The sequence below is a fragment of the Heterocephalus glaber genome, unplaced genomic scaffold, assembly GCF_053883595.1.
Source record: "Heterocephalus glaber isolate CG9 unplaced genomic scaffold, H.glaber_assembly_v1.0 deba00001579, whole genome shotgun sequence".
In the NCBI taxonomy this organism is placed as follows: Eukaryota; Metazoa; Chordata; class Mammalia; order Rodentia; family Bathyergidae; genus Heterocephalus; species Heterocephalus glaber.
This window is the reverse complement of record NW_028258360.1, coordinates 9,793,227-9,818,943: the sequence shown is the minus strand read 5'-3', so window position 1 is coordinate 9,818,943 and position 25,717 is coordinate 9,793,227. Positions and strand designations below refer to the sequence as shown.

Below are 25,717 nucleotides of genomic sequence, written 5' to 3'. Positions count from 1 at the left end.
GCCCCGCCCCAGTGCGCGCTCGGCTCGGCAGCCGGTGGGACGAGGTGACGGTGCCGCTCTCGCTCCTTTGTGCTCAGGCGGCGGCCTCGCGGGCCCTTACCGGCGCGTCCTCTCGCCCGCCCGCCTCGCGCGCTCCGGCGACGGACCATGGCGGTGGCGGGAGCAGGCGCGGGCGTGGAGGCGGGCTTCTCCAGCGAGGAGCTGCTGTCGCTCCGTTTCCCGCTGCACCGTGCCTGCCGCGACGGGGACCTGGCCGCGCTCTGCTCGCTGCTGCAGCAGACGTCGCGCGCCCACCTGGCCGCCGAGGACTCCTTCTACGGCTGGACGCCCGTGCACTGGGCCGCCCACTTCGGCAAGGTGGGCGCGCGCGCTTTAAGGCGCCATTTTCCGCGGCTTTTCCTCGGGGGCGCGGGGCGTGCCGGAAGCGCGGGCGGGAGCGGGGTCGGGGGCGCCTGGAGGAGTCCAGAGCGCAAGTGCGGAGGCACACGGTCCGGGCCCTCTCGCAGGGTGGAAGAGGGCCTAGGGAGCCGGCGTCCGCAGGCGCTCGGGGCGCATGTGCGGCGGCCCGCATTCCGGGACCCTGGGGGCGCGGGGCGTGCCGGGAGCGAGGGGCGGAAGCGGGGTCGCCGGCGCCCTGAGGGGCCCAGGGCGCATGTGCGGCGTGCGTCTGGCCCTGTCCCACTGGGCGGCTCCAGAGATGGCGCCGCGCTGCGGCCTGTGCCCCGCGGGAGCCGGGCCAGGTCACGCCGCCGCCCTTGCCTCCATCCTGCCTTGGGAGGCGTGTGCCAGGCTCCGGTCGTGCGGGAGTGGGCGAAAGGGTAGATTAGGACTCGGGCGGAGTGCGCGCAGCCTCGCGGCTTCTCAGTTCGGGGGTTCTGAGACGCGGTGCCGCTTTACGGTCCGGACGCAGACCCCGCCCTCCGCTGCGGTCGGTCGCCTGGGCCCGGAGGCTCGCGTGTCGCCGCGGCCGCTGCGAGGGCCCTCCCCCTGCCGGGGCCGAAGCGGTGCTGCGCCTGAAGCATCTCCCGGGACGTTCCTGCCCTCCGCGGGGAGGAGGGCGGCCCCTCCGCGTTTCGGAAGAAGGTCATCGGGCCAGCGGCGCGCCCTGTTCCTGTTGTCCATTCCCGCCTGCCTCCTTCGGCGGGGAGGGCGCGAACCTTAAACGCGGTCTGCAGTCTGCGGCGCTGTCACCTGAGATATTGATTGTGTTGCCCCAGGGCGCCCTAATTACTTCTGAGAACAATTCAAACACTTAAAATAGTAAATTTCACGTTGTGATGTGTCTTACCACAATTTTAAAAGCAAACTGAATCACTTTTTAAAAACTCTAGTTCCTTGGAAGTATGTTTGCTTTGGAGACCAGTGTTGCCAGGAGGAGGAGGCAGGTACTTACTGTTGTTAGCCTGCTTAACCCGCAGCCTGCGTGGTCTGCGTGCCTGCAGGGCCTTAGCTCCGATCTGATGTCCAGCCCTTCCTGTCAGCGAGAAGCAGCCGGCCAGAGGCTAGGCAGGTCTCAGGACTAACCCTGCCCCTTTCATGCGGGTTTCAGGCGTGTGTTCCCAGACTCTGCCCGGAGTGCACTGGTTACTTAACCATCTATGAGGCTTATTTGTTCCTGGAGGACTAACCATTATTGAAGTATCTAATTACACCCTGCTTTCTCAAGATACCATAGTTAAAAATACTTTTCCAGAATTGCAAACCCAGTTTCCTAAATTGAACCCAGAGGGAACAAACTTAGAGTAAGTCTAGCGAACTCTCAGTAAATGTTAAAGATTAACCACCTTTGACACAACAAGTGATTACATCTTTGTTCCACGTTTACTAGGTTTGACTCCTGTTCATCTTGTCACTAGGGGATACTTGTCATTTTTCACTCAGTAAATTAAACGCAATTCTCGGGCAGCCTTCACTCCCAGTTTCAAATTTGTTTAGATAGACAACGTTTTAAATCTGTGTACCCCCTGCTGTTTGTCGAAGGCATGTGTGCTTTGCAAGGATAGACTTATTGCTAGGAAAGGCGAGTAAGGAGACTTGAGGTGCCGTGGAGCATCTTCTTCGTGTGAGCAGTCAAGAGAATTGAGGATTGCTTCCAGCTAGACAAGGCAGCAGTCTAGGATTGGAGAGCACACAGGTCAGTCACAGAATTGATAAGCGCTTGATAGACGTTTGGTAAATTAATTAGCTGTGATGAATTGTCTTAGCCAAAGGCTAGGATAATATTAGGGCCTGTCTACGGACTTGTCCTAGCTTGCCACATGCTGGCTGCGGAGTTCTGCCGCACGGTAGCCTTTTTTGCAGTGTCCTTTTTTTATCACCACATTGCCCAGGTTGTGCTTTCATTTACAATCCTTCTGCCCCACCCAGCCTTCCAGCGTGGTGGGGTTGCAGGCGCTTACAACCACACCGGGCTGGAAGACCATCTGTAAGGTGTGTGTTGTGGCTACACACATTTTTGTGACCTACCAATCACTGTAATGTTTATTACTTAGAATAGTATATGCAGAAGTCTTGCTAGAAGTTTGAACACTGATCTTTTCAGATTTTGACTTTCGGTTGTAGAAAAACCTAGACATTTACATAGTATTCATCATTTGCATTCCATTTTCTCCCAGTTTTATAATAACAAGATAAAAATGCTTTCTAAATGTCTTGAAACTGTATATGACATTGGGAGGGATTTTTTTTTTTTTTGGTACTGGGGATCGAACTCGGGACCTTGTGCTTGTGAGGCAGGCGGTGGCACCGCTGAGCTAAACCCCAGCAGCGCCACCTATCGGCTGCCACGGTGCGGTGTAAGCTGATCTGTGGTGGTGAGTGGCGTACGAAGTGTCTGCATGTTTTCTTCCTCCTGCTGCCGGCTTTGAAGTTGGAGTGCCTGATCCAGTTGGTGAGAGCCGGCGCCACCCTGAACGTCTCCACCACACGCTATGCCCAGACCCCGGCCCACATCGCGGCGTTTGGAGGACACCCTCAGTGCCTAGTCTGGCTGATCCAAGCTGGGGCCAACATTAACAAACCGGTAAGCGCTCTGTGTGCAGTTACAGGGGGTTGGGGAGGGGTAAATGGAGGTCTTCTTTAGAGTTTGCTCTATTTGCCCAAGTGTGAACTGGAATTTTCCCCTTCAGGTCTTTGTGGGCAGTGGGTTCTTTCCCGAGGGAGTGTTGTTTGTTGAGTGCTCTCACCTATTCTGTGGCTCATCTCCTGTTCCTTGGGTGATCTGCCCAAGGTCACAGCTGCTAATTGAAGGCGCTGGCCTTGGCTCCCGGCTCTCCCGCTCTGGCTCCTAGCTGCCTCCGCCTCACTGCACAGACTCTGAAGGCACATGCAGGCGTGCTGCCAAGCAGGAAGCTTCAAGGTGAGCTCCTGTGGCTTCAGATGCCAGCCCGGATGGCGACTGCATGCAGTGTTGCCAGGGGTCCTTGCTGAGTGGAGAGAGTAGATAACTGGAGAGCTTTGAACTGAGAGTTCAGCACAGAGGGGCAGATGTGTGCCGGCCCCTCAGTCTGTTTCAGGTGTCCTCCCACCTGAGGGAAAGCTGTACGCAAGTGCTCAGTCCTGGCGTCAGGCACAGAAGGTCCTGTGGTGAGCAGAGTAGGAGCAGCCCCAGACTTGGCATCCTGCAGGGGTGGGGCCTTGGTACCTGCTTTACATTTTGATTTCCTTTCTCGTGTTTATATCCTTTTGTGCTCATAACCGTCAAGGTCTTGATATGTACAAAGAAACTTTTTGTGTGTGTGAATTCAGATTGAGTTCTGTCTCGCACATGCCAGGCACTGAGGTACACAGGCAGCCTTTTTTTTTTAAATTTAATTTAATTTAATTTTATTTTATTTATTCCCCCTCTCCCCTTCCTGTATGCAAAAGCTTTGTTTTCGTTTTTTCCTTCTAGTTTTAGGGTTTTTTTCTTGTCCCTTCCTTCCTTTCTCCCTCTCCCCTAGCCCTTTTTATTTTTGAGACAGAGTTTCCCTGAGGTCCCCTAGGCTGACATCACACTTGGGATCCTTCTGCTTTAGCCTTCTAGGGTAGGTGGGATTATAGGCTTGTACTTTTCTCTGTTCTTCCCAGGAGCTGCTCTTGGTTTAAGCAGGTGTAAAGGAGCTGTGAGTCCCTCTCCTGCCCTCAGCTGCAAGTGGTCCAGGAGGAAGGTGTTTCAGCTGTAGTTTAAAAGCAGGATGGGTGGGAAGGGGTGCGAGACATCTTAGGGGACTTGTTCTCCTTCCAGACCGTCTAGAGGAGAGGCCGGGTTTGAGGCCTGCTTCCATCCTAGCCACAGGACTTGGGTCTGGCCACCTTCTAGGTGTTCCGTTCCCTCTGGATGTGGCTGTCTCACTGGTGGCTCATAGCTGTCATGCATGTGGATGCCTCCTTCGTGCCTTCCTACCTTGGGTAGAGAGGGCTTGGTAGGCTTTAGTCAGGGTCGGCCCTGGCACTCCAGCTTCTTTTTCTTTGGGTGTTTTTTGAGACAGGGTCTTGCTGTGTAGTTTGGGCTGGCTTGAACTCACCATGTAGCCCTTGCTGGCCTTAAATTCATAGTGGTCCTCCTGCTGCAGCTGAATTCACAGAGATCCTCCTGCCTTGGCCTCCCAAGTACTAGGATTACTGGTGCACAGTTACCATGCCCAGTTTGGAAGCTCCCTTTTCAACTAGTGCCTTAGAGCAGCACCTGTTCCAAACAGATAAAGGCGGTGGGCCGATGGGGTCACTGCCCCACTGTCCTTGGGGGGTCCTCCAGCCAGTCCCACCTCTGCTCTTGCTTTGCAGGCAGGACCTCCAGGTATCTCTTGCAGCTCTCATCTGTTGACACACTGGTTGAACATCCCAGTCCTCACCTGCATTCCGGAAGTCTTCCCTGATGGGTCTCCAGCTGCTGTATGGTGTCAGGGCCTGGTTTGGGTGTCGTCCTACCGCCTGTGGGGCTGGGCCACCTCTGTGATTGCTGCTCCAGCAGCCCCCAGCACACTGGGTCCTAGCCTTTACAAAGCCCAGGTCTTCTTACTCTGCTCCCTGTGTGCTTTCAGTGGGCTGGGCCTGGCATGGCTCTTCTGTTGGCTTGCCCAGGGCTGGTTTTCCTCCAGGTTTGGACAGACTTTCTTGGCTGTCTGTCCTGTGCGGGAGAGGCGGGAACTTGGAGTGCTGGCTGCCCTTCCCCAAGGGATGGCTCTGCCTTGAGGCAGGGGGTTTTTATTGCGCACATCGGCCACTCACCAACAATTTACAAGGCACTTCAAGTTTCTGGTGTCCAGATTAGAACTTAAATTTTGCTGTGATGAAAAATCAAAGGGTGCTGCCCGTCTCGGCATTCTGGCCCTTTCGCCGTTCTCTGGTTTTTCACAGCTCCTGAGGCGCACAGCACACGTGCTCAGGCTGGACCTGAGGCGTGAGTGCCCTTCCCACAGCCCCAGCTGCTCTTAGCATCTCTCCTGTCCCACCCCGACATCCTGTGAAACCCTGTAGCAGACACTGAGCTTTTCCTCTTGTTCAAGGGGAGCTGTTAAACTGCTTTTCTGTCCTGAGTGTTTTCCACAGCGTCACCTAAATCTCAGTTGCAGCTGTATTTTTATGTAACTTTTATTTGTCTTTTCTGGATGACTTCTGTCTTCCGGAAGATAGTTTACTGTGGTAACATCTGCATTCACTAGTTTCCTGGATGGGGTCGTGGTTTGCCATTTCTTTCTTTGTTGGAAAGTGGACCTTCCTTTTGGTCGGAGCTTTCCGGCACATCTCCACCTTCTGTTTGGAGCCCTGTGGACCCTACTTCAAATACAGGGCCAGGCTCCACCTGCCCCAAGCCACCGGGCCTTGGCCTCTGTTAACTCCAAATTGTGGGAGCCCTCACCTCGGCTTCTCCCTCAGAGTTCAGGCACCTTGGGGCAGACTCACGGCTACTTGCTGCTTTCCCAGGGCCGCGGCCCAGCACAGTTCTACACTCCTGCCTTAGTTTCTCTTCTCTCCTGCAGTGGTGTGGGCTCCAGCTGTAGCTGTCACCCCTGCAGGGTGTCACTGCTGCCCCTCGGGGCTCCCTGGACAAAGCCTTCCTGTCCCCAGCAGATAGGACTCCTCCTTGATGGCTGGCATCTTTGGTTACATTTGCCCTGTTGATTTCTTTACCTGGAAGCCTGTGAGCATTGACTTTGTTTTTTCCCGTGATACATTTGTGGAGGACTTCCTGTCTTTTTTGGGTGACTGCATTGTTAGACCTCAAGAGGTTTCCTTGCACAGGTCACACTGTCTCTTGTGCCTTGTGCCTCTTTCCGCATCTTTACTAACGTTCTACTGCACAGCATGCTGTGCCTGACCCTTGTGTCCTTCTTGCTTCTCTTGGCCCTGCATGTGACCTCAAACTATTCAGTTTAAAATACAGTTCCTGTTCAAGTCAGCCTGGAAGATGCAAGATGAGCGCTGATGCTGGCCCTCGGTTAGCATTGTGCAGCTGAGGAGGAGTAGCTAGAGTGGACCTGCAATCAGCAAGGATGTACTTCTTACCCTTGGTTGCTGGCTTGATGTGATTTTTAAAAACGTAGGCTAATTATTTTGGGTTTGCATGCATCACATCTGTGCCAAGCTCCAGGGTAAGATGCTTTAAGATGATAGTAAATCACCATTGAGGCTCTCCCCCTGTTACCTTGGGGGTGTGTCCTGGTTTGGTCCTGCCCCTCGGCTCTGTTTTGGAGAGCAGGCCCCTCCCTGGCTCTTCTCCACCTGTGCTTTCCCTCTGTTCTGCCCCACGTTGCTTTGTTTCACAGGTGCTTAAGGAGGCGTCTGGCTGCTGCAGGTGTGGAGGGCTGTCGGTCTGAGTGTTTGTGTTGTCTTTCAGGACTGTGAGGGGGAAACTCCCATTCACAAAGCTGCCCGCTCCGGAAGCCTGGAGTGCCTCAGTGCCCTGGTGGCGAACGGGGCTCACACCGAGTAAGTGTCTTCAAGTCTTCTCCCAACTAGACCCTAGTTCATGTTGTGTTCAGAGGCAGCGTGTAGAGTAAGCAAAGGCCCCAGGAGCTTTGCCTTCCGGTCACTGCTGTGAGTGAGGACAGCTGAGGTGATTGCAAGTGCTCGCAGGAGGAGCTGGGTCCCCAGCCTCAGACTTCCTGTCACAGGTCAGGTCAGGGCAGTCAGCTCACTAGACGTGGACTTGACATCTGGACCTTGCCACTCACTGGTCCTGTCACCTGGCTGGTCTTCCCACTTTCCCCTGCCAGGTTTTAGTTTCTAACTGAGGGCTTGGATTGGAACATCCTTGCAGGCCTCTCTGGCTCAAACATTCTCAAGACTATGGGCTTTTCTAAATTTTGATTCCTCATCTTAGCAGATGCAGGAAGGTTATGTTTTACAGCTTGTTATGACTTAAGGATTTGCAGGTCCTTGTAAATGGGACAGCCAAGACCTGAGAGCCCTTAATATGATGATGATATTTCAGAGATCCTTGTTTATCCCCACTTAACACCACCTAGCCTGTTTATTATTGTTTGATAGAACAACCTTAATGTTCAGGCTATCTCTAGAACTGTGATCTTGTATGCAGATCATTAGCTGTGGCATTATACATTTATTTATTAAATTGATTTGTTTTAACTTTCTCTTAAAGATTATATAATAAAAATCTTTTCTTCACAGTTCACAGCATTAACAAAATGGTTTTTTACCCTTAAATGTTGAGTGTAAGCTCTAGAGCTGTAATAACCAAAATACTAGTTTTTTTGTTTTACCTTAAGTGTTGTGAAATTCATAAAATTAATTAGAAACCACTTAGTGTAATTGGAAACATGAAATTTTAGATTTTGGGAGAAGTAAAATCCACAGAATTAACCTAGTTTAACCCTTTGGTTTCCATGTCGTTGTTTTGACTCTGTGTAACAGTAAGTTTTTTTAGATCCTGGACAACAAACCATGCAGGTCAGTGCAAGGTGCGGCTCCATAGGAGAGGTCGCCGGCCTCCCCGGGTCTTAGCTTCTGTCTCGCTGAGCCTTGTGGGGCTTGGACCCTTTACTTACAGCGTGAGTCGTAGCCTGTGTTAACCGCCACGATGCAGGGACCCTTGTGACTTAACACGCAGTTATGACTTAAGGTAAAGTAAAAAGTATTGGTAACATGGATCTATATCTACAGCCTTAAAACACTGAGGTGATTCTCCATGAATTGCTCTGAAGTTTTATTAGCTGTGTTTAGATAAAAACTCAAATCCTTAATTTTAATAATAAGCTTTGATTATAAAATAGTCACTTATAACATAATTGATTAAATTGCTTAATTATCATTAATTGAAATGGATAATTAGAAGTTGATCTTTTAACAACTTATTTTTCTAAACAATACTCTAATGGTCCTAAACATTTTATTACAAAGATGGTAGTTTTACTTATTTTAATGGGTAGCTTAATCCTTTGAGCCATTATCTATCATGATGTCCTTTTTTTCAGTAGGTGTCTTTTTAAACATGAGCATCTTTTATTTACAATTCTGTCCTTGATTACAGGACCCTCAAGTGTCTCTTTTCCACCAGGCATGGCTGGGCATGGCTCGAGGGCCCGTCTGTGTCCCATCTCAGTATAAGAGCCTCCCCCTCGGGACCCTGCAATGTGGTGACTTCCCTGGACTGAGCGTTCAGATTTTTTTTAGAAGAAGCATTTAGCCTGAGCTGCCTCGCCAAAAGCAATTCTTAAAATTCTAAGTCTTTGGCCTGGAGAAAAAACTCAAGTAATCATTATTTATTGCTGTTGTGTATGTGGTTATTTAGAACATCTAGATAAATGTCAATTTTGCCAGTAAGGTAAATCGAAATGTTTCTCGGTATCTGTTCTGCATCTTTTCATAGCTCACCCCATTTAGCCTATCAGCATATAACAGTGCGAATCCCCAGACTAATGGAGCTTGGGTCTGTTTTATTTGTTCCCTGTAAATGCTGCACATATGGTCGAGTATAGTCCTAGCAAATAACACCTTTTTTTATAAGAAGGATCAAAGACATAGAATTCATTCACTTATTTTTCACTTTTTTTTTTTTTTTTTTTTTTGCAGTTCAGAATGGGCTAGATTGCAATTCTGTATTTTACATTCTGTAATATAAATTAGCCTTCTCTTGTGGATAGATTAAAAGCTGCCTCATACCACTATTTTTAAATTAATAGTTTTGTTCTTAATTCCTGCTCAGCTTGTTATATATCTGCTACATTAGAGTGGCCAAAGTCTAACCTTGTGTGTGTTTGGTCATCAGGTAGCTATAAAAAGGGCAGGTGTATAAGTACCTGTGGCTAGAACGGTTTGTTATGTAACTTACTTGTTAACGTAGGTTGCCACTGTAAGATAATGCATTTCAGCCGCTGTGCATCGTATTAAATTTTCTAGCACCACACGTGAGTATGTTAATGGACTTTTGTTTTCTTCTCTTAATTGAAGTCTTGAGTTTTGGTGCCAAGTTACCTTTTCCATGTGTGTCCATTTCTGGCCTGTGTGATGACCATTAATATTTGCCATCGCTTGTATCTAAACTGAAACTCACAGGATCAGATCTCAGTTCTGACCACACGTTTGTGTACGTTACAGGATCTAAGAGTGGTGTTTGCTCCATTAGGCTAAGTTGCAGTGCCCTCCGTCTGTCCTTGGGAGAGCTTCCTTTTTGGCCTGTGTTCACCGCCTGCTTCACGGGAGGGTTTCTGACGGCGGAGGGGCAGAAACTCAGGAGGAGGCGAGGTGTAGCCTTACTTACCCAGTGGGTGATAGGACAGTTGAGTAAGGATTTAAAGTTAGGCCTCGATGTGACATTTTTTTTTGGTACTGGGGATCCAACTTGGGTCCTTGCACTTGTGAGTCAAGTGACAGAACCACTGAGCTAAATCCCTGGCCCTGCCTTGATATGACTTTGGAGAAAGACTTAAAAATGTGCTGTCTGCTGATATTAAGACCTTTTTACTTCTAACCCTGTAAAGAGCTTTGAGCCTCAGGTTAGTTTCACTGTTAGTATTTTGGCCACTTTGTGTTTTTCTGGAGAAAGTGGAGGATGTTTCCATATTGACCAGCTGGACCAATATAACTGGTCTCTCTTCTCTGTCTTGCATAGAAGTAAAAGACCTGACCTGGACACAGAAGCCAGAGCTGCCTTCACTCAGGGCAGCTTGGCTGGTCCACTGCATCCCTCACTGTGTAGGGGCTGGTACTCAGTGGCGGTCCAACCTCGGCCAGAGGGGCTTTCTGTGGGAGCCCTTTATCCCGACCTACCCAGGTGGAGTGAGCTGTGTTTGGTGACGTAGGACTTGGGTCCTGGGAGAAGCCACACTGATGGTAGGCTTCTGGGGAAGCAGCTGTAGCCTGAGAGAGCAGGTAGGACAGTCTTCCTTACCTCACCTGCAAGACAGGCACAATTGTCTGGAGTGATGGAAGTCTGAAATTGATGCTGACACTTGCCTTGATGCTGTAAAACTTGAGGCTGGATGTTTAGAAATTCTTAATTAAAATAGAGTAGTTAGTTTAGTTTGGTTCAAAATTGGTGACCCTGTATGATCCGCATTTTATTTATTTTCTTATGGAATCCTGCCTGGAAGCGGAATTTACACCAAGACATGCATCAGATGAATACACCTAACCCTGGTGTCAGAAATGCACTGCAAATTTGTCCTGGCAAAAACGAACCCAGATTTACTTTATTAGCCATTCATTTTGAATGTGTGGTTTCTCTTCATTGATTGCCTTCTTTGTCCTTTAGAATAACAGCCCTGTTAGGAGATTTGTTAAAATTATGTCTCTGATTAGTATTCTGGTGTTACAAATAGTCCGAATTCTGTTAATCTTCACAGCCTAGCACTTGCCGCCCTCATCCAGTTGTCACTGCTCGGCTGTGTCTTGCTTCTCTGCCCCCTACCTGGGGTGCATGCGCTGGGTGGAGGGGCCACTTCTGAGGTGCTACCGCAGGATGTCCGCCAGGCAGGAGCAGATGACAGGCTGACCATGCTCCAGAGCTCTTGGCAAATTGGGTTCAGAACTTTATTTTTCATAACTGCTTGACTAATATATAGATTCAGTATTTCTTTAACTACTGCTTTTACAGATAGTGCTTTCAAATTAAATCAACAATTTCTAAACCCCAGTGTCTTTCTCCTTTGCTAAATTACAGTTAGAGCATGTTAGGTATTTCATCAAACTCTTTGAATGATGCTCTTAGATTTTTTTTTTTGGTACTGGGGATCGAACTCTGGTCCTTGTGTTTGTGCAGCAGGCTGCGAAACCACTGAGCTAAATCCTTGGCCCTGCTCTTAGATTTTAATGTATGCAAATATAACTGGTTCAGTTGCAACCTCAAACTATTCTTGGTAATATTGAACTTGAAATGGAAACTTGGCACCAAATTTATTCAGGCAAAAACTTTTTCGTACAATCGTTTCTTCCTGCTGTTAAGAATATGCTTATAAAGCCTTATTATATTAAGTTTGGATACCAAAGGGTTAAAAATACACATGTATTTCTTTTACTTAAGATACTTTAGATGTTTGCTAATGTTTTGTACAAATAAACATTTAGTAATGTTTTTATCTTTTTTTAATGATTCCATTTATTTGCTTATTTCCATCTAGGAATAGTTACTAATGTATTTGTGATACAGCATACCAAATTTTAAAGTAACCAGAATCGTGAGTTGATGGTTTTTTAGTCCATACTGTTAAATTTTGTTGAAATATTGACATATTTGAATTGGCTTCATGCTGAAATGACAAGAGGGAGCTTAGAGGGCAGTGTTGAGAGCATCCGCGCGTGGTCAGGGCGTCGCGGGCCAGCAGCGTAGCTCAGCGACTGCCCAGTACCTCATGTGTGTATGTATTTTTAATCCAATGTTGCCTGCAAATGTGAACCCGTATGATTTATAAGTTTCCTGTGTATGAACCATTGCCCGTTTTAAGTCACACAGAAGATTCTGAATCTATAAAAACTACACATGTCAATGTTTTCCAGCTACGTAATTCGAATTGACTTGATTTTTTCAAGTAATCCTAGAGAGGGGGAGCATTCCATATAGAAACTGCTGAAACTGCCACAGGTGCTTCTCCGAAACCTTACGGTTGTGGCATTGAATGTTCAGTATCGCTTCCCTCTGCACACAAGGCATACTGTTGAGGTATTTGTTGCGGTGATTGGTTTTAATGCTAATCTAGGAACTCAGATATAGATTCTTTAGATTTGCATGCTTTGCTTACCCTAATTTATGATATCTACCTTTTTATTTGTAAACTAACAATAGCTAAATTGAGATCAGAATTTTAACAGATATACTTTTATAGAAAAATTGTGGTTATCTTTTATTGTCGCATGGCATTAATAAAAAGAAAGCATCCCAAAGGTGACATGACACCTTGGGTTCTAAACACCATATCTCAGGTGTTTCCTGATCTGTGAATTTTCAAAATTAAAACAAACCAAAAAACCCCATGAAAACTGTTCTCGTTGAGTGGCTTCCCTGTTCTGATATTGTGGCATTATAAGTGAAAACTGAAGAGCGAGCTGGCCTCGGGGTGGAGTTGGAGTCCTGGGAGGGAATGTTCTTATGGGAAATAAAAATGAGTGTTTAATGTTGGTGCCAATTTGGCAGAACCCCGGACGCACAGTGAAGGCGATGGTCTCTGCTGAGTGCTGGTGGAAGACGTGGAGGACTTGGTGACTGCCTGAGCAGGGCTGTGTGGCGCGGGTGTCGTCCGGGTTTCTGTGAGATTGCAGCAGATTGAGCTGACCAGCGAAAAGCTGCTCCTGTTAGCGTCCTTTGAAAGGAGCAATATTTAAAACTTGGCAGAACTGGATCTGGTTTGAGCATCAAGTCTCTCATTGTCTAATTTTTAAACCTGCTCATTTTCAAAGATTTCCCTGATAGGTGTTGGAGCAGAGAGGGCAGCCAGGGCTTGAGACACCACCCCTTTGTGCCAGGGTGACCACACTGAGATTCGAGCAGGGGTCAGGTGTGGTGGTGTGGAGACTTGTCCAAACACGGGATGTGTAGTTTTGTGTTTGCCAGCTTTCATGAAAATAGTCTTGGAGCGCATAGTTGACAGTTTCCTCAGATAGCTTCGATTTGCCTTGGGAAGAGCATAAATCCCCTAGTCCTGTCAGCTTTGTCCTTCCTGACTGGGGGAGTGTCCAGGGTCCTTCATGGTCACCTAAAGGCTCTTGGTGTCTGCTGACCCTAGGGTGCAGGCTGAATGCCGACTGCCGACAAAGGCGGGCTCCAGAGTTGGGTGGGCCTAGAACTGAACACACAGAATTATACGGAGCTGAGTGTTCAGGGTCGTAAAGGCTTGTCAGACACATCGGTGCCTGGGAGCTGCACAGTTGGCGTGGAGTGCCTCCCTATGGTCCCGCTCTCTGCACAGAGGGCTGCCACCTTCGCTGTTCCCAGGGTGACCGTGGGCCAGGGCCTGGGCTGTGCATCAGGAGGTGTGAGAGGTGCCGTGGGAGGGGCAGTGTGAGCAGAGCAGCCCAGCGTGTGGGACCAGGTAAGGGTGGTGAGTCGGGGCAGGAGCTGCTGCCCAGGCTAGATTGCGTGCAGCCCCCTCAGAGCATGAGGCACAGTCACTGGAAGAGGAGGAGGGATTCTGCTTTCTGTACGGCCCTGCAGTGGCCCAGAGATGGAGTCTTGTCAGTTCCTCCCAAGTCCCTGTGTCCCAGGCAGACATTTCCCAGAGCCCCGCAGCTCTCGGTGTGGCCACTGGTGGTGGTGGTGGCTGGTGGCGTGGTCCACACCCGGGAGGACGCAGTATGATTGGCCTCGGTCCTGCTTGGGAGCTCTTCCTGTGCTTAAAGTGAGTATGGGAGATGGTGGCCGACTCCAGCGCTCTGGTCTCAGCTGAGTGTGGAGCGCTTCAGGGGGAGTAGGGCAGGAGGGAGCTCCGGCCGCGTCACAGTCCAAGTGGTCTCCTTGTGTAGCCGTGTGCATTCTGTGTCCAGGTTTTCCTCCCTGGCCTGGCCTTGATGACAATCAGTGACATTTTTTAAAAGCTGTTTGCTGTGGTTTTCTGACCTCAGACTCACTGTAGAGCGCTTGCTCCTGTCAGTTTTGTTGTTAGTGCTTTTATTTGTCTGGTGTCAAACGGCAGCTCATTGTTTCTGTATTCTTTGGTTTTGGGGAGCAAGACTGAGCTGCCTGTGGGAATGGTCGTTTCATGACTGCTTGTGTTCTTGGTGTCTGTCCCTTGACAGAGTAACCCGTCTGGGCTCCTCACTCTGCTGCCCTCTGAAAACGAACCCCACTGTCCTGTTTGAACTGCACTGCACTTTAGTAACACGTGGGCTTTGTTTGGGATGTGTGTAATTAATATGAGCTCACTCTGCCCAACCTTTGTTTCTTTTTCATTTAATTTATATATCAAAAAAATGCAGGATGGCTATTCATCAGAATTTACAGCCTTGGATTCTTATGGCAAATTAAGATGTCGATGTTAATCCTAATCATCCTGTGTGGTGCACCTTTTATTTTTAAGAACATCTTGTTGATTTCTGGCATTCTCAAGTCTTACCTCGGTATAGCTCCTTAAATTGGGTTAGACTCTCCCTTCCAAGCATACTGTCCTTTATCTCATGGTTCAGAAAGGAGCCACGTTGAGCGAGTGTCCAAAGCCCTTTAAAGCGTCTCGTTCCCGAGGCTAGAGCCCACATGTGTGAGGCTGGTTGTTCCCGTGAGTGAAACCAACTTTCTCTCTTGAGTGGTCTTCTAACTCTGAGGCCCCGTGCCAGGCTCAATCGCAGTGGTGCTACCCACAGCCTGCATTGCGTGGCCTCTGAAGCACGGGTGGGGCAGCGGGGTGGGCAGGCATCCCGCTGTCTGTCCACCACAGCTGATGCTTGCTTTGCAGAGGTGTGCTTCACAGAGCAGTGTGTCTTGTCTGCCCTCCAGGGACGGGTTGCCTGGAGTTGGTTCTGTTCCCTCTGTTTAATTCCATGTCGTGGTGCCTTCAAGTCCCTCTGATTCTCTTCTGTTTTATTCGGGTCTTGCACTTGAATTCTGACCGTACTTCTTGCTTTGATCTGAGCCTTAGTTGCCGCCCCAGCCAGAGGCTTTCTTTTCCATGTCAGTAGCTGAGTGAGGTGTCGGTCTTGGGGTGCGGGGCGCTTAGCCAAAGGGGTGCATTCCCAGGACAGCATGGAAAGCCTCAGAGGAAATGCCTGCTCAGGTGCTGCAGAGTGGCAGCGTGCAGTACTCCTCCAGGTTTTCCTGAGCAAGGCCACAGCCCAGACTGCAGTGCAGCTGTTCAGATGGGGAGGTGACCTGCCCTGTGGCAGCGGCAGGGCCCCTGAACTTCCACTCATAGTGCCACGATTCAGCACAGAACCTGGCTTCTTGCTAAGCCAAGACTCGCTTTGGGAAGCCGGTTGCTCTAAATGCCATGGGCAATTTTAGTACATGTTTGTTTGCTATGATTTTACTGAGGCTAAAGGATGGGTTATTAAGTAAGCGCAGATAGCATAGAATCTAGTTTCAGCTGAAGTCTGAAGTTAGCATAAATTTAGGTCTTCAGACTAACATAAAACATGATTTTGAGAAGTTTAACAGGAAGATGCCTTTTTTAAAAGTTTAGTATACTGATTTTTAAAATTACTATCTCCCAAATTTTGCTTAGAAATCAGATATGTTTAAGAGAAGTTAGTTATGGAGCCAGGATGATTAACTGCTTCTTTAATGCAGATTTACTGTAAATTGTTGACTTTGTGTCACCCCTCAGATAGATAGTCAGTTCGGCAGAGCAGAGACCAGCTGGGATGCAAGCGGGTAGTAATTCGATGTTTTGTGTTGTGCAGCCTGAGAAATGCCAGCGGCCTGACAGCAGCCGACATTGCCCAAACCCAGGGCTTCCGAGAGTGCACCCAGTTTCTCTTGAGCCTCCAGAGCTGCCACCTGCACCGTTTCTGTCACAATGGCGCCGTGAGCGGGGGGCACGAGAACGTGTTCCCCAGTCGTCTTAGTGTGGGAACAAACCGAAAGAGGTGCTTGGAAGACTCGGAACCTTTGGGTGTGAAGAAAGCTAGAACCGGAGGTGAGACCAGAGGTGAAAGCGCTGGGCCTGGGCGGGGCAGGCGGGCGGGCTCTCAGTGAGGCTCAGACTCGGGCCCTGCAGTTTCTCAACCCCAGCTCCGCTTCTGCCTTCAGCGGGGAAGATGCGGCCCCCATACCGGGAAGGAAGATGTTTTTATTTGTTGCTCCTATTCGGAATATAACTATTAAAAGAAATCTGCTACTGTGCTTGATTTGTTTTTTGTTGTTATTGTTTTTTGGCTTCTTGCAAATGTGCCCAGGTTTATAAAAGTTGTTGATGATCTGCCAGGAAAACATTTTTTCACACCGGGGAAGGTGACTTTTCTGAATGGTCACTGTGGGCTGAGACCCTGGCTGTCCCTGGGCCCACGTGGCTGGCAGCAGTGAGTCGGAGAGCAGAGGAGAGCCCGAGTGATGGCAGCCATGGCCTGCGGTGTGAGAACGTCAGCAACCGAGTCCCCACGAGGATGGCCAGGCCTCCGCCAGCCACAAAGGCCCAGGGGTCATCGTCACCTTTAGGTTTCCTGTGGGGCAGCAGCTACCGCTCCAACGCTGGGCCATTCCACACCACTCAAGCATCTGATGTCCCGGCTCTTCCTGTCATGCTGACGAACATCTGTTTCACAGCTGTTTAAGTCCCACACTGTGAAGACCTGGAAGAAGACATGACTCTTGTAGAAATGAATGTGTGAACTTAAATGTAATTGTTGATCAAAGTAAGACTTTTCTGAAAAGTTGTGGACCTAAGAATTTCTAGAATGATGCCGTAAAAATCATGAGCATGGCATGAAGGTACCTGAAAGTCTCAGTGGTGGTTGTTAGTGAAGTGTTGCTCAGCATTGTCATTTGTTTGTACCATGCTGCAGTAGATATTTAAAATAAATTTTTTTTTTGGTACTGGGTTTCAAACTTGGGTCCTTGGTACTTGCGAGGTAGGTGGCAGAACCACTGAGCTAAATCCCTGGCCCTAAAATAAATTTTAAAAGCTCTTTAAGGATATCTTTTTAAAAAAATGTTTACACTTTCACTTACAGCCTACTCCATATTGGGAAATGGTTTAAGTGTTGGCCTCTGTCGTTCCCTCATGCATCAGTTGCACATGTGTGCTCATTTATTAGTTTAAATGTCCATCAGAAGTGATCTGCACTTGGCCATCTTTGCTGATAAATCTTAAATTGTGTTCAGTGTTTTCTTTCAGATGTTACTTCACATTCTAATCACACTCAGAAATGGGGACCTGGGGAACTTTTAACACCAGCCTCTGACAGTTTTTAACGTCGGTTGAGTTGGCCAGTGTTGAGCTTATGCACCCCATGCATTTCCAGGGGTTCTCGAGCTTTCCCAGACCTTGTGTGTTGTCACAGACGCGCTGCGCTTGTGCTCAGAGGTTTCATGCTCCTTCCGGGCTGCACGATGGCTTTGGCGAACCATGCACAGAGGCGCCTTGCTGCACTGTGCGGCCTTCCCACGCTGCAGCTCCTAGGCCTGGCCTGGCCTGGCCTGGCCCAGCCAGGGTGCTAATTCAGCCGGAATGGGGCAGAGCTAGGCGTCTCTGTTCTGCCAGTAATGATTATATAGCCCTAGTGGTGACCAGAGCACCGAGTGCATGTGAAGTGAGGCAGGACATTTCTTGGGAAGTTACAGTAGAATCCTGTGTTTGTTGAAACATGGTTTCATTCTAGACAGGCAGGACTCATACTCAATCCTCCTGCTTCAACCTCCTGAGTGCTGTGGTTGTGCAGAGCAGCTCTGTAGGACCACAGGGGCTATCTAACAATCCCTTGTGCTTCGCTTCTTCTCTTGTATTGCACATCCTTAGTGTGACCATGTGTCACAGATGTGTGTCCCTTTTCCCATTGTTTTTCTTGTTCCACTGTCACGTACTGTGTGTGAAATGTGGAGTATTAGGACTCATCTTCAGCCAGTTTTCAGCCAGCAATTCAAAGATAGATTGCTTTACCATTTTCGCTGTAATTTTGGCATTTGTTTTGATTTACTATTTTAATGTGTATGACCCTAAGTTTTGCTCCATCTGATTACTCATTTTGATAAATTTTGTATTTGCATGCCGGAGTCAATAGAAGGGTTTTATTTCCTCATATGACATGTACGAGTAAAATACTTCTTAAAGTAGCTTGATGTCTTACTTTTATTGTCACTGGAACATCACACGGGAGACCCACACCTCTAAGGCTCGGTCAGCAAGGCAGAGGGTAAACAGCTCCCAGCCAGGGCCGCCCTGGTGTGCTGAGCAGTCAAGGGAAGGTGTGATAGGCCTGCTGGGCTGAGCGCACAGTGGGACAGCCAATTTCCTCGGGCTCCACCCCAACTGCAGCCCCGCCCCCGAGGGCGTGCGGCCTTGGGGGATGTCTAGATATAAATAGTACCCCCTCATGTGTGAAAATATGTTTCCTTTTTTGGGGGGTTACCGGGGATCGAACCTGGGTCCTGGCGCTTGCGGGGCAGGTGGCGAAGTATCCTTATTTTTGCAATTGTTTATAAAAATTTACAGGTACCTGGGATATTTTGGTTGTATAAAGATGCATAGCTTGGGCCTTGTTAATTAAGCAGTCCATTCTGCTTTCCTGAATTCAGAAATTACATAGTGATATTTGGTGTAAACTGTGTACGTATTTGTGGGTGGGTTTTGTTTTGTTTGAGTCTGTCTCTGTAGCTCATGCTGGCCTCCTCCTGCCACAGCCTCCCAGCTCCTGGGATTACAGTCATGCACCACCATACTGGGTAGGAAATGTGCTTCTGTAAAGCAATAGCTCAGAAAACTTCCTAGTCACGCCAGCTTTTAGGGATCCTTGTGACTTGTGCCCTTCGCTTTGCTGTTCCTGAGGACCAGGCTTCCTCCAGAGAGCAGTGTCTGGCCCAGTAAGCGCTCTGGGTGTGGCTGCTGCAAGCCCCCAGGTAGGAAACGCCTCCAGCAGAGGAGGCTGGGCCCTGCCCTGTCAAAAAACTTCACAATAAAAAGTCTGGAGAGGCGTTCGTGTTGCTAACCTAAGGCAGAGTGAGACTTTGGGGCGGGGTAGGTGCCCTGGGTTTCCCCGGAAAGGAAAGGATGCCACCCCCTTGGGCCTCTGGCTGGCCAGGTGAGCACACGCCTCTCCCTGCGGAAAGGCCACGGGTGTGGCGGACGGCTGGGGTGTCTCAGTCTCGGCTGATGCAGCCCACTGTCACCTGCCTGTGCTGGCGGCCGTGCGAGACTCCCGTGACCCAGGCTGGCTCAGAATGGGGCTGTCCGCCCCCCCCCCCTGGCGCCGGGGTGACTGCCCACCGTTAACCGAGTGGGGCAGGCGCGGTGCTCCACACAAACCTTCAGGGGAGAGCAGAGAGGGCCTCCCTCGGCCGCTCTCCCTGGTCCCCATGGCCCAGCCGCCATCCTTCGGGTTTGGCTAGACCCCAGTGAGCCTGTTTTATTAGGTGGCCTGTGTATTTTTCCGGCTCGAGTGGGCTTCCTTCCCAGGGTTCTGTGGCCCCTGGGCTCAATGGACGGAAACGCAGCACTGCTGCCTCCATGAGGCTGTTTCATTTGTGTCTCAGCTGTCGTGGGTTTTTGACCGCTGCCTTTTAGGGAAGTTGTGAAAGTGACCTCTAGTTGCCACATGACGGGGACCCTCTGTTGGCCTCCGAGTCCCATGCAGCAGCAGGGCTACGGGCTCTTCCACCCGCCCAGTGAGTTTTGTGAGCTGCGCGGCTCTCGCCTGCTGAGCTGGTTTGGAAGTCGGGCAGGGGCCTGCCGACTCCCGGTGTGAGGCGGTGGGGCAGTGGAGTGGTGAGAAAAGCCTGTGGTAGAAGAGCTGAGGAGCGCCTCTGGCTTCAGGGCACCTGCCTCCCTGGATGCTCGGCAGTTCTGCTTTTCCCACCTGTGCAGACCACGCCCGTTTCTCGCCCTGTCGTCGTGGCCGTCAGAGCTGGTTTCCCCTTCTGTAGGTAAAGTCTCTGTGTGAGCACCGCGTGTTTAACTGGAATGACGGCAAAGCTGTCTTCTGCTTGTAATGTTTACTTGAAAGCATTTGGCACCGAGAGTTGTTTGTTTTGTGTATTCTTGGGCCCAGAAGTAGTTGTATTTATTCTGTTCTAAGAACCATAAATGCCAGGTGCACTTGTGAGGGTATCAACTAACACATGTGTGACCGGAGACAAAAGCAACCCACAGCCATGCATGAACTAAACATGCTTAGAAGGTTCCTTGGCGTGGGACATGTGCGGTGTAAACGAGTGAAGGTACAACTGCTCTTCGCTGGGGTTCTTTTTGGTTAAAACGTTCTGATTAAAATTGGAAACTGTGCGTCCAGTGGGAGTGGCTGCTCTGAGAAGTGAGGTCGGCTTTGGGGAGGTGAGTCGGCGGCCCGCGGAGCGTGGAGCGTGTGCGCTGTGTTTCTGTCTGGACTTCTGTGTTTGGTGCTCTGGCCGGTGTGCTCGGCTGCGTGAGCCTCATAGTCGTGCTCTTGAGTTCCAGCTTCCTGGGGTTTGGCTTGTTTTTGTTAGTGAATTTTTTAAAAACTCAAAAGTTTTTTTTTTTTTTTGGTACTGGGGATTGAACTCGGGCCCTTGCGGTTGGTTGCACAACAGATGGCGAAACCACTGAGCTAAATCCCCTGCCCAAAAACTCAAACGTTTTTCAAATGGTTTTAAGTTATTGAAGAATCTTCTAAGTATTTAAAAACCATGTACTAAATTTTTAGAAGCCTACAATTGCGTTTGGGTTATGTAACATCTTTATATTCAAGTACAGATTTAAAAGCAGATGTTTTATCACTAGGTAATCTTTAAAAAGGCTCTGGAGTTCCATGAAAAGCTCTTTTGTTTGAGAGACAGTTCCTTAGTGGCGTCTGAAGTTGGTTAGTGGTCTTTGATTTTTGAGTCATTTGCCAGGTTTTTTTTTGTTTTTTTGTTTTGGTAATGGGGATCGAACTCAGTCCTTGCACTTGTGAGGCAGGCGCCGGAACCACTGAGCTAAATCCCCAGCCCCCCATTTGCCAGTTTCAAAGCAGGCAGCGCTGGCACAGAGGGAGAAAGTGAGTCTGCACTTGCCTCGTCTACACAGAGGAATCTGAAAGTCTCTGTTTTCCCCACAGCTCCGGGTCTGGATTGCGCCATGCCACTCGCGAATGGCGAGGCGGAAGACGAGCCCGACAGAATGCACGTCGATAGAGAGTTTGCCGCCGTAACAGGTGGGAGTGGACAGGTTCCTGTTGGCTGCAACGACAGCCCAGTGCTCGAGGACACCGCGCAACGGGAGAGTGGTTCTGTCGGACCAAAAGAAATAGAAATATATACTGTTTCCGCAATGCAGACCCCTTGTCGTTGCAAGAATCAGTATGCATATTATTTCTAACATGCATTTTTCTCCAACTGTTTTGCACTTTGCTGTCCAGTGTCTTTTGAAAATGTTACATTACAATATGCGCACTTCGGGCAGGCTGGCAGGAAGAAGTGTCTGTTGCATTCCTGGTATGAGAGAGATGAATGCAGTCTTCCTGTTTTGATTTGGCTTTTGCTTCATGTGCCTTGCTTGCTTTCAATGAGGTTTGCAGTTGTAGTGCTCTGACGTGACCTTGGGGTGAATAGACCCAGCCTGCTATGCTTGTGTTCCCAAGGCAGCAAACACTGAGAACTGGTGAATGCCATGCTCCGGGCTGTCACCCACTAACGCCACAGGCATCCCCAGCCCGCTCTCGGTGCTTTGGTGTCTGGCATCCCACAGCGTGCTGAAACCCCAACGCTGGGCATTGCTGCCAGAGCCCTGTACCTGCTGGCGCTCTGGGAGTGTTCACAGTTTGCCCTCATGCTTTCGGTCTGTTAAAGGCAAAGGCTCGGTCTCCTCTCGAAGTTGGAACAGTGATGGTGAACCCACATGGGCTACTTAGTCACTGAACCTGAAAGGCTCGCCATCACGGGTTAGGACGTCTACACAAGATGGATCTGTTCAGCTAATGCTGTTTTCTGCTGTTCTCTTGCTTAGGTGACCCCAGAAACACTTTAGCCTTTTTCTTAGGGTGTTAATATGTTTACAAGTTCTCAGTTTTTGAATTCATTCTCATGTATTTATGATAAATTCTTCACTGGGAATAAAGGTCGTGTATTTTCTTTCACAAACCCACAGGAAAATACCATTTCTGTTCATTTTAGGAAGGAAATGCGTACATCTTCCCACAAGCGACAGGATTGCTCTGTGTGGTGTCACCACTTTGCCAAATAAATGAAATTAGCAGATTTTTCATGGGTAGTGCTCATCAGCCTGCTCTTCAGGAAAATGCCACTGCTTCATGCCTTAGAGTTGAGCGCCCGCCCCTCGGCCTCCCGTGCCTTTACGCCAGCCCTGGCTTGCCACAGTGTCGGCCCCAGAGGCTCCGGGACTGGGCGAGGGTGGGGCCTCCTGTCCCTGAGGAGCGAGCACCCTAGAGGTTGGGCTACTACCCGTAAACACTTCCACTGCCCTTGGATTTGCTCTCTGGCTGGCCTCATTTTCAGGAATGATGCAGCTTTGAGAAGCTGTTCGAGGCATGGCTTCATGTTTTGATGCTGGTGCGGGGCATGAGGCCTGGCCTCCTGGTGGGTGCAGGAGTGGGAGCTCTGAAGAAGGCAGGATGGGCTGCACCCCTGGCAGGTGGCACCTGGCGGTAGCTGGGCCGCTGGGCGGGCAAGGAAGTGCAGAAGTCTTGCTGGAGGCTCACAGGGAGGTTGGAGAGGCGGCGAGGGAGTTCTGGTTTTACACCCAGTTTATTAGATTTTTCCAGGACAGATGAGGTTGTTACCCTGATTTTGAGTGCCAAAACCAGTTTACTTTAGTTGGACACTAAAGAAAAATTGTACTTACTTTATTTCATGAAAACTGACACCGCAGGGAGCTCTAGTAACTGCCTAGGGTGCCATTGTCTCAGCACGCTTTTCGTTACCTGGGAAAGGTGATTCATTTATTTGTTAAAAGAATGATATGAAATTTCCCCTGGGAATAACTGGTTTTGTTTTTTTCTTTGATTTTATATTTAGTCCTTGAAACTTGTTCTCTAATCTTGAGTTTGAACTCTATACAAAAACCATCACTTACTTGAAGAAAAGTCATTTGAAGAATTTATAGCACTTTCTGAACGATGCTTGTTGCTTGAATTGCAAAAACAATAAAGGATGGTACTGGAATATTTGTGAGGGCTTTGCTCATTGAACAGCCAGGGTCACCTCTTGGCAGTGACCACAGGACTCATGCGGACACTGTTGGTTCTGCTGGTGAGGAGAGGAAGCCCTTCATGGGAGACCGTGTGACCCGTGAGGTGAAGGTGGGGTTTAGAAGGCACCGGCTCCAAACGTCACGAGCACCGAGCTGTGCATTAACACGGTGCCGTGTCTTGATGGCCCAGAATATCCAGATAGAAGTATTGCTGAGCAGAAGGCAGTGCTGGATCATTCTGTGTACGATTGTACAAACCCTGTGCATTGTAGGAATTCTTGGATTCTGATACACAGAAAAATCAGTGACTTCTGTCCCAGCATGCCCCATGCTTGATGGAGCTTTTCCTTAGGCACCCCACCTGGGGGCAGCCGTGTGGGAGGCTGAACATCCGCATCTGCCCAGCACCCCTGCCTTTCAGAGAATCTTAACACAGCGAAGCCCTGACTGTCACACTCGTGTTAATGCTGTGCTCAGAAGAAACCGCTCCCACGTGTGGCTTGGCCCTGGCCTGCCGAGTGGTCAGCCCTGCGACTCCGCTGCTCTCCCCGCGGTGCACTGCCTGTGCACGTGTGTTGTGGAGCAGCATGTGGGTCCGCATGCGTGCACTGAGGGACAGGCAGCCGCTGTCATGGTCTGGGGACCCCCCGGATTCTGTTTTGGGCAGACTGGGGAGCCTGGGGTTCAGGCTTCCTTGCTCGCTGCATGTAGCTTTTCCCCCTTCGGTACTAGAGCAGTTTTCTGTACTCATGTGGAAAACGTGACCTTCAGTTGTGACCGATCTCTCAAGGTGATTTTTAAAACGGGTCTTTGAAAGAAGTCAAAATGAGAACAGCTTTTTGGTGGCTTTTCCATACTGTTAGTATTTCCCATGCAGCATATTTGCCAGCTTGGATTTTTAAAATTTGATTACTTAGCGCTACTGAAATGCATGCCTTTTCCTATCATACCGGGCAGATGCTGTTGTGTTTCTTTATAAGCCTATCTATACATTTTTTTTTTTTACTTTGGGAAAGGAACTGGTTTAAAAAAAACAACAGAAAAACAAAACCCAATAGAATTGTAGCAGCAGTGAAGCATTTTGTAGTTTCTTCTCCCAGTTGGTGCTGAACTTTGGTGACAGGTGTATTTCTTAATGCAGATGTGAAAAACAGTAGCTCCATGTCGAGCACACTGACAAATGGCGGTGTCGGCAATGGACATTTGGACTTCCCCTGCCCGCGCCACCTCAATGGGATGGACAGCAGGAGCGACCCGTGTGGTACAGGAGCTCCCGGACTCAGCAACGGATCGGCTCTCGTCTGTGCACACGGAACCGAGGAGCCGGAGGGGACCCCGAGCACCAGCCCCGAGATGTGCGGCGCTCTGCACCTGAATGGGAGCCCGAGCAGCTGCGTGGCCAGCCGGCCGGCCTGGGTGGAGGACCTGGACGTGGGGGAGAGCCTGCACTATGGACACTACCACGGCTTCGGGGACACAGCTGAGAGCCTCCCGGAGCTGCACTTGAGCTGCGTGCGGGGGGAGCAGCGCTAGGCCAGTGCCATGCAGCACCTGCACCCTGGCTCCTGAGGCCGCACAGCTCGTTCCGGGGGTGCTCGGGGTGCGTCCCGGGGCTTCCATGTGCGTTCCACCGCAGGGCTACCGGCCGCCCTTTCGTAAGACACACTTTTGGAGTTTCGTTTTTCTGACACGAGTCTCTGTTTTTTAAAGATGTGGTCACAGAAACTTAGAAATTCAAAACTTAGTAATTCAAAAAAAAATTCAAAAAGTAATTCAACTTTTGTAAGTTGAATTACACCGAGATGGCTCGGGGACCTGAACGTGGATCCGCACCTGCTCCCCTGACAAGTTTGCTGCTGCTTCCCTGTAGGGCTAGCGCTGACCCGGCCACTCGGTGGGCCACTGCCCCCTTCGGTGTCTGGGGATATGAGTGTGGCTGCGCACAGAGCAGGCAGGCCTGGTGCGCGCTTGTGCCCTGCCTTTCCTACCTGTCTGGGGTCCTTACCACAGATAACGGTTTCCTTTACAGTAGGAGAAGTCAGTATTTGTAGAAACTGTCAGGTCAGAATATTTAACTATTTTGACTGTTTTTCTTGTTTTTGTTTTTGGGGTTTTATGCTTTAAAATATATACATATACATACATACATACACACATGTGCAGTTAACTGAGAATTTTTAATCTCTAAATAAAACAGCATTAAGTTTATGGTTTTTTAGAAATTAGCTTTTATTTAGCAACTAGTGGTTAAACCGTGCAAATATTGTAATGACTTCTTTTCTGATTTTTGTAATAACAGAATGTCAAACAAAAAGCTGATGTTCTGAGCATACTAACATTTCGTTTTAAACTGTTCTTCACAGACTGAATAAAAATTTGCAGTCCGTTGTGGCTGGAGTGAGTCTCTCCGGGCGGGCGGGCGGGTGGGCCGCACATCTGCTGTGGCGTCCGCCTGCTCACTCTAACAGACAGCACGCAGCCGTCCCAGCTGACTTGGTTTACAGATATTGAAGAGATTGTAAGCCTTTTCAGGAGTAACTTAC

At 49.4% G+C, this 25,717-nt stretch overlaps 1 protein-coding gene across 4 annotated transcripts; it reads left to right on the top strand.

Annotated features, from left to right (window-relative positions):
* Positions 1-25,559, top strand: Ankrd10 (ankyrin repeat domain 10). 4 transcript variants are annotated; one of them, XM_021239355.2, is made up of 6 exons: positions 1-357; positions 2,870-3,022; positions 6,818-6,909; positions 15,763-16,010; positions 21,085-21,325; positions 24,316-24,514. In XM_021239355.2, the coding sequence occupies exons 1-6, from the start codon at positions 148-150 to the stop codon at positions 24,329-24,331; spliced, it is 960 nt and encodes a 319-aa protein (XP_021095014.1). In that variant the 5' UTR covers positions 1-147; the 3' UTR covers positions 24,332-24,514. The 4 variants fall into 4 exon arrangements, with proteins under 4 accessions (XP_021095014.1, XP_021095013.1, XP_021095015.2 ...); XM_021239354.2 differs by having other exon boundaries at positions 5-357; positions 21,085-21,180; positions 24,316-25,559; XM_021239356.2 differs by having other exon boundaries at positions 6-357; positions 15,763-15,998; positions 24,316-25,559.
* Positions 25,560-25,717: the final 158 nt, after the last annotated feature.